Raw genomic sequence first — 17,554 nt, 5'->3', positions numbered from 1 at the left:
TCCTCCAATGATTTAAGCACAATAAATCAACCACATGTTCATATATTTTTATTTCATCTTGGGATCCACTAAGAATAGAACGCGTTGCATGCAGCTAGCAGGATGTTCATAAGTGGTGACAGGTTGGCATGAGGGGGGCGTCTTCAAATGACTCATTTGTCATTTCACTTCGAGGCGTCTTCTCTTCTGGGCACCATCCAAGCATGAGTGACCGAGCCACACTCGCTGGCTCGCAAAGTTGTTTGTGTTCAAGTTTAAAAAGACAAGTTGTTATTCCCTCTGTGCGTTTATTTCACTGGCTAGAAAGATAATACGTAAAGAACTTGAGCCTCTGCATCCTTGCAGCTCTATTTCTTTTTCTCTTGTTTTTCTCCCACGTATACACACAAGCAATAATTTACTCTTGAACACAAAGCTATTCATCTTCTTTCCTTTGTTGCAAATGACGTGCTGTAATCATTAGCTTGTTAAGCAATGGACTTCCTCTGGCACCCACTTTCCAGGCGTGGACAGACCTGTGTATGCGCTACAGCAGGCTGTGTGGTTAATCACCAGGTACGGTCGATGCTGCTGATGCCCGAGTCCCCGGGAATCACTGGGGACAACAATACAAGCAGCGAGGCGCCTGTTGAACGTCAGCTTCTTTTTCTAACCTATCATTAACAAACCCTGCTGTATGCATTGCATTAAAGCAAAGAAACTGCCAATTTTAGCTCGCTTGAGACCTCCAAAAACAAAGTCAGCTATTTTTCTTTGGAGATGCAACGTGCTTGCAATCTTTTTTGCTCTGCAGATAGTGTGCACGAATGAGCCAATATACACTTGAAAACAATACCAATGTAGGAAATAGTATGTACGATTTTAAGTTTCTGGAGAACACTTGAAGAAAGAATCACTGTTTGTCAAAATTAGTAAATATATCTCCTCATGATGCGCTACCTGCCCGTGCTGTTTATGGGCTCAAAAATAATCTGGTGATGATACACAGTTTATAGGCTCTGTAAACGGGTATATTATCATAAGAGTCACACCGTAGCCAGCAACATGCCTGTGGCGTTTACAGAGATAAGGCTGTGTATCTAACACTGGATTTTCTTTAAGCCCACATTACGGACAGGTAGCGGATCGTGAGGAGAAATTCACTGATTTTGACAAAAACTGTTTTGACTATAAGCATCTCCAGAGTTGCTGAATCCACCTTAAAGCGGACGCTTTACCCACAGTGACTTGCAATAAAGGCAGAAATGAACATTCTTCATCATCAACGCGATTTGTCCTCAATCACCCAAGGCCAAACACATACACAGATGCAGTCAGTATGACACTTCTAACCTACAGTGCAGCCCTTCCCCCACACGTCTATGGATCAGAGCTCCCACTCTACATCAGAGAGACGGGGAACACAGTATGCTAACTCCTCCATCATATCAGAGACGAGAGCGCATCCCACGGTTTTTGACTGCAGAGAGATCGGTCTCCAAGTTTTCTCGCGTCATGTTATTAACGGTACCTGAATTACCTGACAGTTCACAGAATCCATAACTTTATCGAATATGTTTACACAGTACGCAAACACTTTAACTCATATGTTTACCTCCTTTATCTTTGCAGCTGCAAAGTCAATGGCTGATGCTTCTCTGTGTTGAAATGCCTAATTGAATTTACTGAGGCCATGGTTAGATAGCACGAGTTCAGATCTATCTGCCTTGGTCTTGACGGCACAGGCCATTAGTTGCCAGGCACGAGAAAAAAACGACTGATGGCATTTTTTTTCTAGCCTCATTTGTTGCAATGAGCAAATGCCTAACCAAAGACCGTGCAGTAGACACAATCTCCAGAACATAATTGGAAAATGTATCTGTGTCAGGAAACAAGCATTTGGACGTATTGTCCTCTCAAGAAGAAGAAGTGTGTTGCTTGTGATAGTGGCTTTGTGTGGGCGCATGTGGCCTTGGTGATTCTGTCTGACAAATATGTCCAAATTTCAGTGTTTCTTCCGAGTCATTTCCTCTGTCCGATGACCGTGACTGCCTTTGCAAGGTTGTCAATAACCTTGTCACAGGTTCTTTTTTTTAAACCTGGAGTCCATATCTCGGTAAGACATGGCTGGAAGGGAGAACAATGTAGCCTACTTAGTTTCTACTAGTGTTAAAGCCCATGTAAACCCAAATCCTTCTATGCAATTTGGGGAGTTAGTTGTGTGATGGTAATCTAAAAAAGAGTTAGGCATGTTTATCGATCCAAATAAAAGATATTGTCATTTGTTTGATAAACTTTACAGAAATATGGGTAACACACTACAATAAGGGTCACAAAAAGTGAGTATATTAACCAATGCTTACTTGACCATTAATGTACCATTAGTGAAGCAATGTGTGTACCTTCAAGTAAAGTAAAGAAGCATACTCATTAACGCATGCTTACTTTACCATAAATGTAGCCTACTGTTAGTGAATCAGTACCTATCATTTACTTACTATTACCCAATGCTTCATTAATACAGTTTACCAGTAACTAAACAGTGCTTGAAATCAGTTTCTCAGTAACTACTCATTAACTTATCATTACCTAATGCTTCATTAATAGGCTACAGTAACTCCTGGTCTGTTAACATTAACTAATCAATGGTGCTTGAAATACAGTCTCTCAGTACCCACTCATTAACTTACCATTCGTTCCTAATTCGTTCCTCAGTAACTTCTCACTTTTTGTGACCCTTACCGTTAAGTTTTACCGAAATATGTTTTAGAGAAGGCGGGCTATGTTATGGTTGTTATGACATAGTAAGTGTTGAACCAATCAAGGCAGTTCTCTGCCCGAACATTCTATAAAACAATGAATGTTGCCATGGAAACCATTTGATACGACCACGCCCTCACAGTCCTGTCAAACGGTAGGCAGTTAAAAACTGTATTTTTTAACTAGGCCTTAGTTTGATAATATTTATAAAAATGTAATTTCAATCAGATTTTTATCAAAATTTTCACCCAACTTTGATATCATATATTTATGTTGGCTTTTTAAGACCAGGTTTCCAGAAGGTTTTGAGCCATCTAACGCTGGCGCCAAACGAGTTCCCCCTCTCAGTTGGACTTTATGTGGTAGGGCTACAGATTGTAAAGCTAGATGTGAAGTAGCAGGCTGGGACTCGGAGAGAACTTTGATGTCTCTTCCACGGAGTTAATGAGGGTCGAAAGTGCTGTATCACATCGCAGCATAGTCATATCCGCTAGATGTACTGTGACAGAGGAGAAAGATATCGGGAGGAGGTACACCGTTGCTCGCTTAACAGGTAGAGGGATTGCATTAAGGAAGCAGCGCAGGTAGAGAAGAGTGTATGACGGGTGGTGCTGTCTTGAGAAATACTGACATGATACAACCTCGGTGCTCGAGAGTGTCCCAAACTCCCCACTTCTGCAACACAACCAGTGATCTTTTTTTCTTCTTCTTTTTTTTAGTTATGAGTAGAAGGTTGGATCCATATTAGTGGAATATATGAATAAGTCAAATACACCCACGAACACCACCAACTTATCTCTCAATTCTGATTCATGAGTTGTGAGAAAAGGCGACCCTTGGTTTCAATGGCTCTCCTCCATCAAACACGAGAAGCCATCAGCCTCTGTTGTTATTAAACCCTGCATACTGCAACCACAATAGAAAAATGCTGCATGATATTTATTTTCGCTCTCCGGAGTTATGATGTGGAAACATTGATTTCAGCCTTGATCAGGCAAAATAATATTGTGCCCCCAGAGCCGAATACATGAGCATACCACAATCACATTTTGACTGATGACATCCTGAACCTGAAGAAACACTGCTTTGGTTCATCGTATCTCTGTTTCTCCTCACAGGAACCTGGGAAAATCTGGGTTGCGTGTCTCCTGTCTTGGGCTCGGTGAGTACACTAAATTGGCATCAAAGGCATTGTCTAATGGTTTCGTAAGCATCCAAGTGAAAGCTCACAAGTGTGTGTGTGTGTGTGTGTGTGTGTGTGTGTGTGTGTGTGTGTGTGTGTGTGTGTGTGTGTGTGTGTGTGTGTGCGTGTGCGTGTGGAAAGAGAACAGAGAGCCAGCAAAAGGCCAACTGAGACAGAACAGCAATTAATTCTATCGTAAACCTCATGCATCTTTCATACATATGTAATGTCATGAGAGACACAAAAGCTTTTTCGTAAATGTTTTGGTTGTAAATATTTAATCAATAGCTCTGGGTTCAGCATACATGCTCAATTTGCACATCAGGGGGTAAACATTAATCAACATGATAGGGAATCTGTTTAGTAAACCTCTTACTGTGTGTGTGTGTGTGTGTGTGTGTGTGTGTGTGTGTGTGTGTGTGTGTGTGTGTGTGTGTGTGTGTGTGTGTGTGTGTGTGTGTGTGTGTGTGTGTGTGTGTGTGCTGGCCATATCTGATATACATGTGCAGCTTGTGTGCGCCAAGTCACTCGATTACTCTGGAGTCAAAATTACACTGAAGCACCTGATAAACGATTTTTAGAAAATGTGATTGAGTTAGTTAAAGGTGAAGTAAGCGGTTTATTTATATTAATATAAGTGTTAAATCGCTCTTTATTCATACAGTAATCACTTGCACGATGTGCGCGTTTCATAAAGTCAATCTCTTAGTCAGCTGCTCTGCATGTAATAAGCAATTAAACTTTATGCAGTATCCAAAAATGTTATCCAATCACAAGAGAGAACGCTACAAACCGACACCCGTCCACACCCGTCTCACTCATGGTCTCACTGCCGGTGCACGCCAGAGCGACACATGGGTGAACGTTTATGAGCCTACAATGGCGGAGCAGGTAAAAATCCTTCCCAATGTCTGTTTTGATGGTTTTTATCATGTTTTATCACACTTATGGATCTGAGATGATGCTAGATAACTTGCTGCTCGAAGACTGCAGTGCATTAATGTGGTGACGTATAGGGACCATGGACATATAAAGAAATGGACACCGTATTGAAAAATGGCGCCCATTCATTCCTATGAAAGCTGCTCAGGCGCAGAGAAGCAACAAGGAAGCTGCCATATTGCTTTCATGTAAGCCCTGGCACGCCCAAGTGTATGACGTGCCGCTCCCTCCTCCTCCCTCGAAAACAAACTGAAAGCCGTTAAAAGCCGTTGGGCTAATAAAACGCTTTATGTGGCGTTTTGAAATGAAAAAACTTCAGTTTTGATAGTATATGGTCTCAAGATAAGTTTGAGCCTATGATTGATATCCAGAAATTTTTTGCGGCGACACAATCTTGTTCGCCGCTTGTATTGGTGTGGACGGGGAAATCTGCCATTCACAGCATGCAGTACCAATGGGTTGGCCACTAGTCCATGCTGGCTGCTCGGAGAAGGCAGCATCCTGGGGGCCTGATAGGGACGAGCGAGGGGACTGCTAACTGCAGTAACTGACAGGAAGTTAGCTAAAAGAACCATTCCGCTTACAGCTCCTTTAATTATCTCCCATCGTAATCTCCCATTGTTTCAGATTTAGCCACAGCCCATTTAACTGCGGAGAGGAATAGTAAAGAAGGAACAATCATTCAATTTGAAGGAATAAGTTTCAAGCCCCGACATTGGCAAGCCTCTGCCTTGGCTTGAGCGAAACAACAATTTCTCATTCTTCTGGTTTTCAGTGGGGTAGAGGGAGGAGAAAGATAATTTCATTTTGGGGTCAAAACAGGTTATTTTAGCATACGAATCTTAATCGTTGTGAGTCTCTGTGTTTTATCGTCTAAACAGCATATTCAGACTTTTTAAGGAATCGAGTAAATAAGTGGAGTATCAGATATCAGTCTCACATTTGTTTTTGCAGGGGCACCAACTTCCTGGTGTATGTGTGCTAGTTGCATGGCAACCTCCCAGTGACAACTCCATGCTCATTCTTACACCTCCTGATTCTGTACGGGTTACACAAACACCTTTTTCTAGTCTTGGTGCTAAGCTAAGCTGCTTGCACTACACAGATATTAAAGTGGTATCAATCTTCTCATCCAACCGTCTGCAAGAACGTGAATAAGCATATTTACCAACATGTTTAAACTAGCCTACTACATTCAAATTGTGCAGCAGATAATAATGCAGATGCCGAATTCTAAATAAATATATTTCTAGGACCATTGGCAGTTTAGAAAAATCAGACCGAGCCTACACCGATCTGTTGCTACATTTCTGGTGCAGTTGGCTACAAATCTAAAACAAGCTTCTGAATTATTTCTTGTTAGTTTTAGGCAGGGGCGTCAAACTCTGGTCCGCGGGCCAAATCCGTCCCGTTTCTATTGTTGATCCGAATCAAAAAAATTATAATAATTCTTTCTTTTTTTCTTCTTCATGCGAAGCATGTGCCATATTCGCATGTCGCACACGCTCCCAACCGTTAGGACAGTCGCGTAGCTTACCGCTAGGAATGTCTGCTGAAAGTTCCACAGCTCAGGATTTTAAGCCATGAATTGATGAACTTGCATCTAAGAAAATATGTCAGTTTTCTGAGGGCTGTAAATAGGCCAATATATGTGGCTAAATAGCATGCTAATATTGATGATTGATTGTGTCAAGGATGAATGCTCACATTATCTGGTTTCTAACTTTTGCCTTAAGTTGCAATATAGCTCACTAGCTAACGTTAACTAGCCACTGATAGCCCACCCCTTCCGTTTCCAATGGTGGCTTGGCATTTCATTACCAATGTAAAGTGTCATAAATAGTTAACATTGGTTCTGGGACATGATTCCTATAAAAAAAAAATGTAATGTGCACAAAGTTTTGAAAAATCCAGGAGAATAAATATTGTGGCTCAATCCTGAATGCCTGTCCACCATAAATTTATGCAGAAAAGGTATAGATTAGTGGATAAAAATCTATCAGAATGCTGGAAATTAAGTGTTTGACGCTCAAACATTTCTGGGGGAGCACCCCCATACACCCCACCTATAATTTGCCCCTTAACATATTTAAACGAAACCTATAGCCATGCCCTTGTATGTACGCAGATTATATACCTATGTTTTTTTTGTATTAAAAAGAAGGCACGTCAGTAAACGACATGTCTGGCCCTTAGTGCGATTATCATGCCATAGAGTGGCCCTTTGTGAAAATGAGTTTGACACCCCTGGTTTAAGGAGACAGCAAGCAGCATTTTACAGGATCAGTCAAAAGAGGACTGGCAGCAATTAATGAAAAGTTCTCACAAAAACCCTGTTCAGCCAGTTCTGTTTTGAGGGAGAACATATCCTCCAACTACTTCTTTCTATGTGAAGTGTGATAATGCAGGATCCCCATCAATGCGGTCTGTTCATGTGCGTGCATGAAAAGTCATGGATGTATTTACTTGCATGTGGCAACTGTAAGAGGACCTCACATGACCTGAAGCCACATCTGACACCCGGCGGTGTTTATTGATGGCGTCTAAAGTGCTGTAACTTATCAAGACTCTTTTAGATTGTGACAGGTGACAGGTGCTGTCTGTCTGTCTGTGTGTCTGCACAAACCCATTTAAGCCTCGATGGAAAGATTGACTGAAAGACAAGTTAAGTCAAAGTATGCTAAAGATTCTTCCCTAAGGGTATATCTGATGTGGAGCTTGTACTTCCTTTCCTCATTTTGATCCGGAGTGGAAAATAAGAAAGTGAAAAACCAAAAATAACCATGAAACCATAAAACTCTGTCATTAGACAGCTCTGACAAACTCTCCCTTGTTTACTTTTTGGCAAGGCAGTGATTCCTTACAACACCTGTCCTCTCTAGAGTGTAGCAAGGAAATACAGAATTTCACCCAAAGGGTAATTTAAGCATTTGTTTATGTGTTTCTGTCTCACTTCCTCAACTGTTAATGTGTTTTTGCTTGACCATTACAAGCTTATAAATATCAGACATATACACCGATCTGCTGCTACACCTGTGGTGCAGTTCGCTCCAGGTTTAAAACCAGCTTCCACATTACTTCTCATTAGAGATGACAATAAGCAGCATGTGACAGGATCAGGCAACACAAGGCTGGAGCACTGGGGGCAGAATGTAACAATCGTAACATTAACTGTGTTCATCTTTACTGTTTGAAGGAAGATCAGAGGAAGCAACTGTGTCACTCTTTAATCAAGAATATACTGTAGTTCATAATTAGGTTTGTGCTTTTTAGTATTTGGTATTTTTGTAAGGCCAAAAATAATGAATCAACAGAAACAAAAGTGAGTTAGCCTCAAAAGGAATATTTCTGCTGTTAAACATCTACCAGATTTTAGAACACATATGACATACAGTATGTCAGCAAGATCTCTCGAGATTGGAAAACATGAGGCATTGTTTTATTAACACTTACATTTATTTTCTTCCAAAACTGAATTTGCCATGTTTGTATAATGTTGTTTTTTAAACCATTAATAGGATTTTATGAACAGATTACTGTCAATCGGAACTCAAACACAACCAGTAGCTTTTAGACCTGTTCATTTTATTTGCTTCATTCCAGTTTTGAGAAGATCATACTTTTAGATTACGTTTAAGACATGTTTGGTTTAGCCGCACTGTGTGTGTGTGTGTGTGTGTGTGTGTGTGTGTGTGTGTGTGTGTGTGTGTGTGTGTGTGTGTGTGTGTGTGTGTATGCTGTCCCGAGTCAACTGACTTCACGTGATGAGAGATAGTCTGACGCTCCATTAATAGATATTTATTGATAGTTTCAAAACCACTATTACTAATAAAACACCTTTTGGCAGCAGCTAACATTTTTCTATGTCAGTTATTGTCTTTCTGTCTGCCCCTGCAACCTTTTTATAGAAGCAAAGAATGAAGACTATAAATATTCAGCCAAATGAAAAAAAGCATGCTTTCAAATGAAACAAAGTTAATCCTGCCATGTTAAAGGAAAAATTAGAAAGTTAAAAATATAAAACCGAGAGACAGATTATTTTGTTTGCTCTGGTTGCTATGCAGGTAATGGATCGCAGGAACAACCACATAACACCTAAAGCTACTATCTCAATATATACGGATATGTAGAATTGAAAAATGTCCATTGTTTCCACCCTCTGTCATTTCAAATCAGACACGGTGGCAGATAGCGATTCTCCTTGCTACTGAACCAATTCATATCTAGCACTATCTAGCAAGTGTAGCTGTATATGTACATACATAATACTTCTGCACTTTGAAAAGTTGTAAAGACAAGGAGTTCTTAAGGCAGTAAAAATTTACTATTTCAACCTTACAACACTCAACCCTGACATTTGTCTGCGACATTAGATCGGGGGGAATTTTGTCATGTGTCTACGCCAAAATGTCAAAGTTATAATTAATGCACAACTAAAATGACCAGGGGGTGTGATTTTTAAATGCAAACGGTGGTGTATGCTTTCTGCTTGATCCAAAACATTGACTTTGACGTTTCCCTCAACAGGTACATGGGTAACATTTGGAGGTCAGATCTCCGATGAGGTAAAACGTTATGTCAGTCGTCTCTCGGGTGAATGTCTGTTTTTAATATGTTTGACCCTGAACATACAACTAGTGGGCAGTTGTGAACATTTAAAACGTGTAATGCTTAGCCTCCATGGGAGCAATGTAGTGTTTCTTGAATTTAAATAGTGTAAATGTGGGTATAGCCCATGGCCATTGTTCCTGTATACATTTCCCAATATCACAGCAGGCTGTTAAAGGTGGAGCCAGCAATTCTGGAGAACACTTGTTGTCAAAATTACTTTTGTCAAAATCATTCAATATCTCCTCACGATCCGCTACCTGTCTTATTGTGTGTGCACTGAAAAAAAATCTGGTGTTAATACACAGCCTATGCTCTGTAAACCGGTATAGAGACAAAGCATACAGTATATGTAAACAAAGGGGCCCACTGTGGCTACCAACATGCCCCATTATGAAGAGATATTTACTGATTTTGACAAAAAGAGATTTTGAAAAGAAGCATTCTCCAGAATCGTTGACTCAACCTTTAGCTCCTTGTTGGCTCTAAGGCCAAGTGGTCAGGTCTCATCCCTCTCTGTTATTGGTTGGATGACCGATACCTTTAGCCAGCCTTGAAGAGGGCGGGAACCCTAACACTGAACTGGGTGACCTGATGCCTGATGACCACTGGCACTGGGACTGATGCACACGCATGCACACAAACACACACACACACACACACACACACACACACACACACACACACAAGAACAAACGCACTAAAACAAAACAGTAATACTGTATAAAGCCATTATGACAAAATGTTGCTCTCCCAATATATGGCTCTGGATTAACTGCAGGCACAAGAACTAGGTCAAAAAAGTCTGTGAAATATATTGAGCAGTAAAATACTTGAACCAACGAGCACATTCTACAGTTTTTCTTGCTGGTACGTCTCTCAGCTGCAAACAGATTTACTCTACTAGAGCTTCTTCAGGGAATTTGACAGCCCATCCTTTTTGAAGTGTTATTTTATATTTATAGTCCTGTATTTTACCACAATGAAGTCCATACGGGGAAACTCTTCTTGTCTGTTTCAGGTGGCAGAGCAGCTTATGACTATCGCTTACGAGAGCGGGGTCAACCTGTTTGACACGGCCGAAGTCTACTCCGGGGGCAAGTGAGTGATGAGTTTTTTTTTCGATTTGTGACCTATCTCACATTGACAGAGAACCTGTCTGGTCTTGTCAGCTCTTTTATTAATAGGACATGAGATCATGTTAACAAGGTTCAGCCCCAGAACAGGAATTGTTCACCTTAGGAGGACAGATATGAGAAGTAGTTGCGGCTCTAAAGTGATTTACATAATCTTATTCAGCACCTGGAGGCTCCCCATTATGCCCCAGCTCTTACTTGATAGGCCAGGACATTGACTCTGTGAAAAGTGCGGGACATGATGTAGATGTATGGGGGTTAATATAAATGTCAAGGTTTTTGTGATTTTATCGTTTATCTTAGTAGTCCTTCTGATTTTTAATATATGCTGTAGATGTGAGATGTGTGGCAGATAACAGCTCACATGTTCTTAGAGAAATGGCAGCCAGAGGTATAATCTCATGATTTCCAAGTGTTTTTTTTTCTCTTTTCTTTGCAGAGCAGAGATAATCCTGGGAAACATCATCAAGAAGAAGTGTTGGAGGTAAAGTACAGTCTCTTAAGATTCTGCGTGTTCCACAAAATTGCACAAACCGAAAATATAATAGAAACCATACCATTTTTGAGTCCTCTGGTAGCCGTGGATGTTCTTATCAGATGTCATGCCGAGATATTTATTTAAAAAAATTAAAGTCAAGGAATCAGCAAAGTACTTAGCATTCGAGCATTCACCCTCTAAGGACCTTGACATTCCTAACATGTTTTTCGTGCCACTGCTTCCAATAATTGTTGAGATATTTCAGTCTGGACCAAAGTGGTGCATCGCATTGCCAACCACAGAGCCAAGCAGCTTGTGAAGCTGAAAATGAACTAAACTTTATAAAACAGAAACATATTTTTTCTTAATTACTTCAATTATCTTGTAATCTGTCTGATTTAATGTTTGGAATATTTTGTTTGCTATCATACCCATCTTTGTATTGGAAGTAATGTGTCCTATACCAAATCTCTGAGAAACAGCTCAGCAAATGTGTCCATATTTGTGCATGTTCATTTTCATGTATATCTACTTTTAAGCATTTTCACATGGTGGAAGGTCCAAAATGTGTAACCACGTCATATAACTTTAGCTGGAAGTAGCTAAGTAAGCGTAAATTCATTAAAATCTCCCTCATGACACTGTAGTTTCATTACCCGGAAATGAAACCATATAAAAAACATTACATTTGTTCATGTCTATGCCTCAGTTGAAATAGCAAGCATGTGCTGTTGAGTGTGAGCGTATATGCACCACTTTCTGCACCAAAATATCAGTTTCATATGTTGTACATCTATATTGCATGCACTTCCACACTGCAGGGAAAAGGCTTAGTTATGTGTTTCACCCCCTTCAAAAAGTCATGCCATCTCTCTGCCAGCCTTAACCTCAACTACGGATCTGGTTAAATAATTGATCTTCAAGGGGATTTCATAGGAGGGAGCCATATTGCTTGGGTTAAGAGAAATGATTCTTCACACTAGAAAAGTCCCATGAAAACAGAGCACAGCCCATCTGCCACTTCACACAGGTCACTAAATGATGAAGTATCATTATACACCAAAGTATATAAGATAGATACACATGCACACACACACACACAACCGACATGGACATGCTGACACAAACCCATCTTTTTGAGAATAACTCATAAGCCCTTTTTTTGATCTGTCTATCATTCATCAGGAGATCCAGCCTGGTGATCACCACAAAGCTCTACTGGGGTGGAAAGTAAGTGTGTGTGTGTGTGTGTGTGTGTGTGTGTGTGTGTGTGTGTGTGTGTGTGTGTGTGTGTGTGTGTGTGTGTGTGTGTGTGTGTGTGTGTGTGTGTGTGTGTGTGTGTGTGTGTGTGTGTGTGTGTGTGTGTGTGTGTGTGTGTGTGTGTGTGTGTGTGTGTGCGTGCGCGTGCGTGTTCAACATGTGCATCCTTAGATGTCCTGGCTATCTTACTAAAACAGGATATATTAAAAACGATGCCTCCAGCTGCAGATCTTTCATATGAGATCAAACATTTTGGAAAACCCTGCAGACACAGAGAGGACAAACTCGAAGAAATGGCAACTTGGCCTTGTTTCTAGCGATTCAGAAAGAGAAAGTGTGAAATGAAGCAAGGACCAGATGAATAGCAAGCAACTGAACACACACTGGAGCAGAAAGAAAGGCTGCATGAGTAAAAATCTGAAAGTGATGAAGCTATCACAGGTGAGGCTTCTGACAAAATCACTGAAGCACAGTAAGCATGGTTTGGGAGATTTGCAGGGGATTTCCTGTTACAGACCCAAACTATGTTTCAGCAAAACACCCGCAGATACAACACATTTTTATCTTTTTATCGAATCTTTTGCACTTGTGTGGGTTGTATAAAGCTTGATAGTAGAAGGATGTGTGGGGAGAGAGAGAGAGGGGGAATGAGTATGACCCGCAACAAAAGTCACAGGTCGGAGTTTAACTGGCGTCGTTTGCTCCAGCAAAACAGCTCTGATAAAAAAAGTCTTCAAAACTTAATATCAGACAGACAGGGTTTGTAACTAGCTAGAGAACATAGCAGTGCCTTCAGAAGCTGGGCACGATCATTTCTGTCTGGAGTTGGAGTCGGCCATAGCAGATCTTAAACGAGAGTGAATATTGGTCTTACATTTGTCAGGGGGGCTGGAAACGAGACTCCTGATAAATGCCAATGTTAGCATTACTAGCATTAGTAAGGCTATGAATGTAATATGTATCTCTAAACCTTGGTGGAATTAAATCTTGAAAATGGAAATTATCAATTAAAGTAACCTGTACATTAACACAATATTTGAATGAATCAGTGATTCTTGAGAAGTGGGACAAAACAGGCTGCAATGTTGAAAAAGTACAAACCCTATGGTGAGGCAAATTAAATTACATGTATGTATCCAACAATTACTAAGTTACTGAGCTAAGCTTTGACACAACCTCCCAGTTTTTGTCTTTTTATCAAAATGGGCTTTTTACCTTGTCATTCCTTATTTTGTGTCAAAACCGTCAGAAACCAAAACACACAAATTAATTCTCCCTCAATTTATGCTAGACCCATGAGATGTATAGTGATCACAAATATTCACCAAGACTGACAGAGACCACAAACAATATTTTCAAAATGTATATGAATATACTTTTTTTATATTGATTTTCCTCTATGTTTTTTTGTTGAACTGTGTAATATAATTTTTACTTTAAAATTAACAACAAATTTCAAAACACATTCTAATGTTAGGTGACCAGTTAGATTTTCACATATGACCAACCATTTCTTAACAACTATGAAATATCATTATGTATAATTATCAAAATAATATAAATCTGACGGAGTTGACACATATCTGACGGAGTTGACAAGTAGTATATCTGACGGAGTTGGCAAGTACATCTGACGGTGTTGACATATTTAACATTTCTTAAACAAAACAAATGGAATCTATCTAGCCATTTGTTTTTTCTGTTGATGTTAGGTGCTAGTATGAACTACTTCAGGAAAATAAAATGATCGAAACATTTCAAATAACTTCTTCAGAAATTATAAGTCGGTGCTGACATATCATGGTTGTGACACAGGACTTTCAAGATTTGGAATGTAAAATATTCCAAAACTACAACACTTCTCAGAGCCTGTCTGGCTCTAATGTACTCTGCAGAGGTAGAATGTGACAAGAGGTCCTTCATAGTGACAGCTGCCCCTTATTTTGCCTGATTTTATTACATTTTAATGCATTGTCTGACGGTGTTGACAAAAAGTGGGGACACCACTTAGAAACCTTATAAAACATGAATGTGTTATTGATATGAGAGATTATTTAGTGTTGCTTTTGATGACAAAAGCTCTTTTTTAATCAATAAAGTACATTTTTAATAGATTTTATTGCATATGAATGATGAACCCTTCTCTGTGGACACACTGTTTTGGACGTCGTGAGAAGACAACAAGTGTCATATATTTGACATAATAATGATAACATTTAATGGGGATAATTGTGCTCCAGACATTCTATTCTTAATCCCTAATAACATCTACAATTTTGAATATTTTTTTTTAAACATAGCAGCAGTTACTATTGCGACACGGTCTTTTGTCCCGCTTCTCAAGAATCACTGATGTACTTATGTTACGTTCCAGCTCTGCATCTAAACAATAATGTATATCTAACCAAGCGATTGACCAGTTTTTGTATGTTCATGAATTGTTGGATTTGCATGTGCCTCCACACCCTTGACGTCCACTCCTCTCCCTCTGTTGCAGAGCAGAGACAGAGAGAGGCCTCAACAGAAAGCACATCATTGAAGGTAACACGTCGATTCATTCTCCTCTGCCTTGTCCTTCGCGTCACCCCAACAACCTGCTGCACTCCTGTAATCTCTCTCCTTTATCGCTTTCATTGCTTCTTGTCTGTGTCTCCTCTCGGTTCTTTGATTTCTATCGGCGTGTGCACCCAGCTGAATTTTAAAGTTGTCATAGCCAATAGTACATCAAAACCTTAACAGATGTTGTCTTTTTCGGTTGTAATGCCTTTTTTACAGGAGTCCTTTTAAGGAAACTGTTGCATCATATACATAGTGTACTACATATTTTAAAGTATCCACAATCGCTCCTCTCCTCTATTCTTTCAGCCCTGAGTTATGACCTTGATGAGTCTTTTAATGAGATACATTTCTCACACCATTGGGCCGACCCACCCCACTTCCCCGAACAAGTCTCCATCTGGTCCACAGCGCAGTGCACCTCTTGCAGTGACTCAGCTCTCTCCCACGTTATTAGCATTCACTGCAGCCTCTGCAACTGTCTGCCCCCCCCCTCCCCACTCCCAAAAAAGAGAAGGGGAATACACTTGGATAAGGTTAGAGGAGAAGGCCAGAGACCGAAAATGTTGGCAAGAGCAGGAGGAAATGTGGCACTGCCATTTAGCCAAAGCCAGTTTGCCTGTCCAGATGATTGGTTGCGTCTTTGTGGGGAAGGCGTAGTGTCCCTGTCACCACTGGTGTGGCACATGTCTCCACAGGCTAATGAAGCAGCCCAGTCAAACATCTGCTGTCACTATCCCCCTTATTACTTGTTGTACAGCCCACCACAGGCTATTCAATGAATCATTTGATTGGTCAAGTGACATTTACTGGGTATGATGCTGTGTCAAAACCTGGTGAACTCTTAAGTGACAGGAAAATGTCAGTGTGGCTCTCTAGCACCCAGCCCACTTGTTTACCAGGAGGACACAGATATTCCTTGCCAATTTCGTCACTTCAAGGAGACATTCGTAGAACGCATAATTAAATGCACAATTCAACTCAGACGCCATTAGAGAAGAGTTGTTCCACATCTCTTCTCTGTTCCAAAAATAAAATCCCTTCACCGCCACTGAAGTCTCTCTCAGCTAATCCACGGGACAGCACAAGCTGCTGGCGGTGACGGTGCGGATTCCGATTAGGGTCCCTCTAATGGGTGTCTCTGGGACCACGGGAGAGCAGTTGACAGAGGAAGGAATAAATGGTTGAAACGGTGATGGGGAGAGCATGACTCACAGCTGGGATTAATGGGTGATGATGATGAAGCCTCTGGCACTAATCTGCCACGCACACTCAAACATGCTCAAGAACGCAAGAGTGTCTTTTGCCTTGTCTCTTTATTACTGAGTTGCCCTCCTTTGTGACAGTCTCCCATGTTCTCTTCTCATTTCTCATCTGGTCTTCCTCCTCTGTGTGGGCGGGGACTGATCTGCTTGCGATACTTTGTTCGAATCTCTTATCCTCTCCTCAGTATACAGTGGTTCACTTCCAAAAATACCTAGAGATGAGCGAGGAGAGACAGAAATGAGCACAACCTTTTTTTCTGATCCCTCATTTTTCTTATTATCCTCTCAGCTGTGGCTTTGAGTTGTTTGGTTCCACCACAAGCTGTCATAAAAGCATTCATTTATGTAACAGGGATAAGAGCGTGCACAGGTGCACATCCTTTTCCACATAGATCTTCTTCTTACCAGAGATAGAGGGTGGGAACTGTTCAAGGTGATTAATCTCTTTGGTTCACTGTTCAACCTTTTAAAATTCTCTTTATGAATTGTATATAGCGACAATTTCTGCCCTGAAAAAAGGTGGCATTGGAGCTGTGTAAAAGGGGAAACCAAGTATGTTGACTGTTTTAAACATTTATTATTTCCTTTATGGCCAATGTGAAGGGTCCATTTTTTTTTATCACAATTTATATTGAATTTCATATAACCAAAAAAATGCCAGTGTCAATTTGCATTTTATATTTTAAATCTCTTGTATTTTGGTCGGACACATTTAATCTTCTAAATAGCAGTCCAATTGTTTCCTTGTTTCTTAAAATTGTTTACGGTGAGACTACTTTTCCTGAACAATAAATTACTATTTGAGCTAAAAATCCTAAAGCACTGTTAAACAGTTAGCCAAAATGCCAATATATTGCACAGATGTGCATTCACATTATTTTAATTGTAAAATATTTTATCAAATAAAATCTGCAAAAATGGTGCGTCCTGTTTCATTAGAAATTCCATTTAAATTGTGAGAGGATGCATGTGTTAGGTCAAAAGTAACCTCGTTTTGCTTAAATTAAAGAAAGGTAAGACATTTAACCTGTCGTAGCATGAATCCCGCAGGTGAGATTATTTACATGAACAAATGGCTGAATTTCAACCAGGTGTTCCGTTCCTGCCAAACTGCATTCATGTGCACTCTCATTACATTACTGCTCACATTACTTTCCCCTTGATTCATATTCCAGGGGAAATAGATGCATGTCCTTTAAATACAATGTAACGTTTTGTTGTTCGGTAAATGGAACTTGTCCTATAATCATGACCTGTAAACCAGAATGAATAGCCAGATTTTCGTGCGAGCTGGATGTTGCAGGCTAGATGCAGCTGGCAGGCTTTGAGTCACATGTTGTCATCAGTCACTTTGCATTGTTTATGAGGACGTTGACTTTAAGCCCCC

The 17,554-nt window shown here is 40.3% G+C and overlaps 1 protein-coding gene across 2 annotated transcripts in view; it reads left to right on the top strand.

Moving 5' to 3' along the window:
* kcnab1b (potassium voltage-gated channel subfamily A regulatory beta subunit 1b) overlaps positions 1-17,554 on the top strand; it is a gene marked incomplete at its 5' end in the record, with an annotated part of 37,583 nt that overhangs the window by 12,757 nt on the left and 7,272 nt on the right. For both annotated transcript variants that reach the window (XM_080033448.1, XM_080033449.1), the window contains 6 exons: positions 3,858-3,901; positions 9,392-9,429; positions 10,494-10,573; positions 11,048-11,092; positions 12,272-12,316; positions 14,844-14,887. In XM_080033448.1, the coding sequence (XP_079889574.1) occupies positions 3,858-3,901; positions 9,392-9,429; positions 10,494-10,573; positions 11,048-11,092; positions 12,272-12,316; positions 14,844-14,887 (296 nt within the window). The remainder of the gene's footprint in view (positions 1-3,857; positions 3,902-9,391; positions 9,430-10,493; positions 10,574-11,047; positions 11,093-12,271; positions 12,317-14,843; positions 14,888-17,554) is intronic.

This window comes from Ammodytes marinus, assembly GCF_949987685.1.
Source record: "Ammodytes marinus genome assembly, chromosome: 9".
NCBI classification, from domain to species: Eukaryota; Metazoa; Chordata; class Actinopteri; order Uranoscopiformes; family Ammodytidae; genus Ammodytes; species Ammodytes marinus.
Note: the sequence above shows the minus strand (reverse complement) of the source record. Positions and strands in the feature narration are given on the sequence as shown.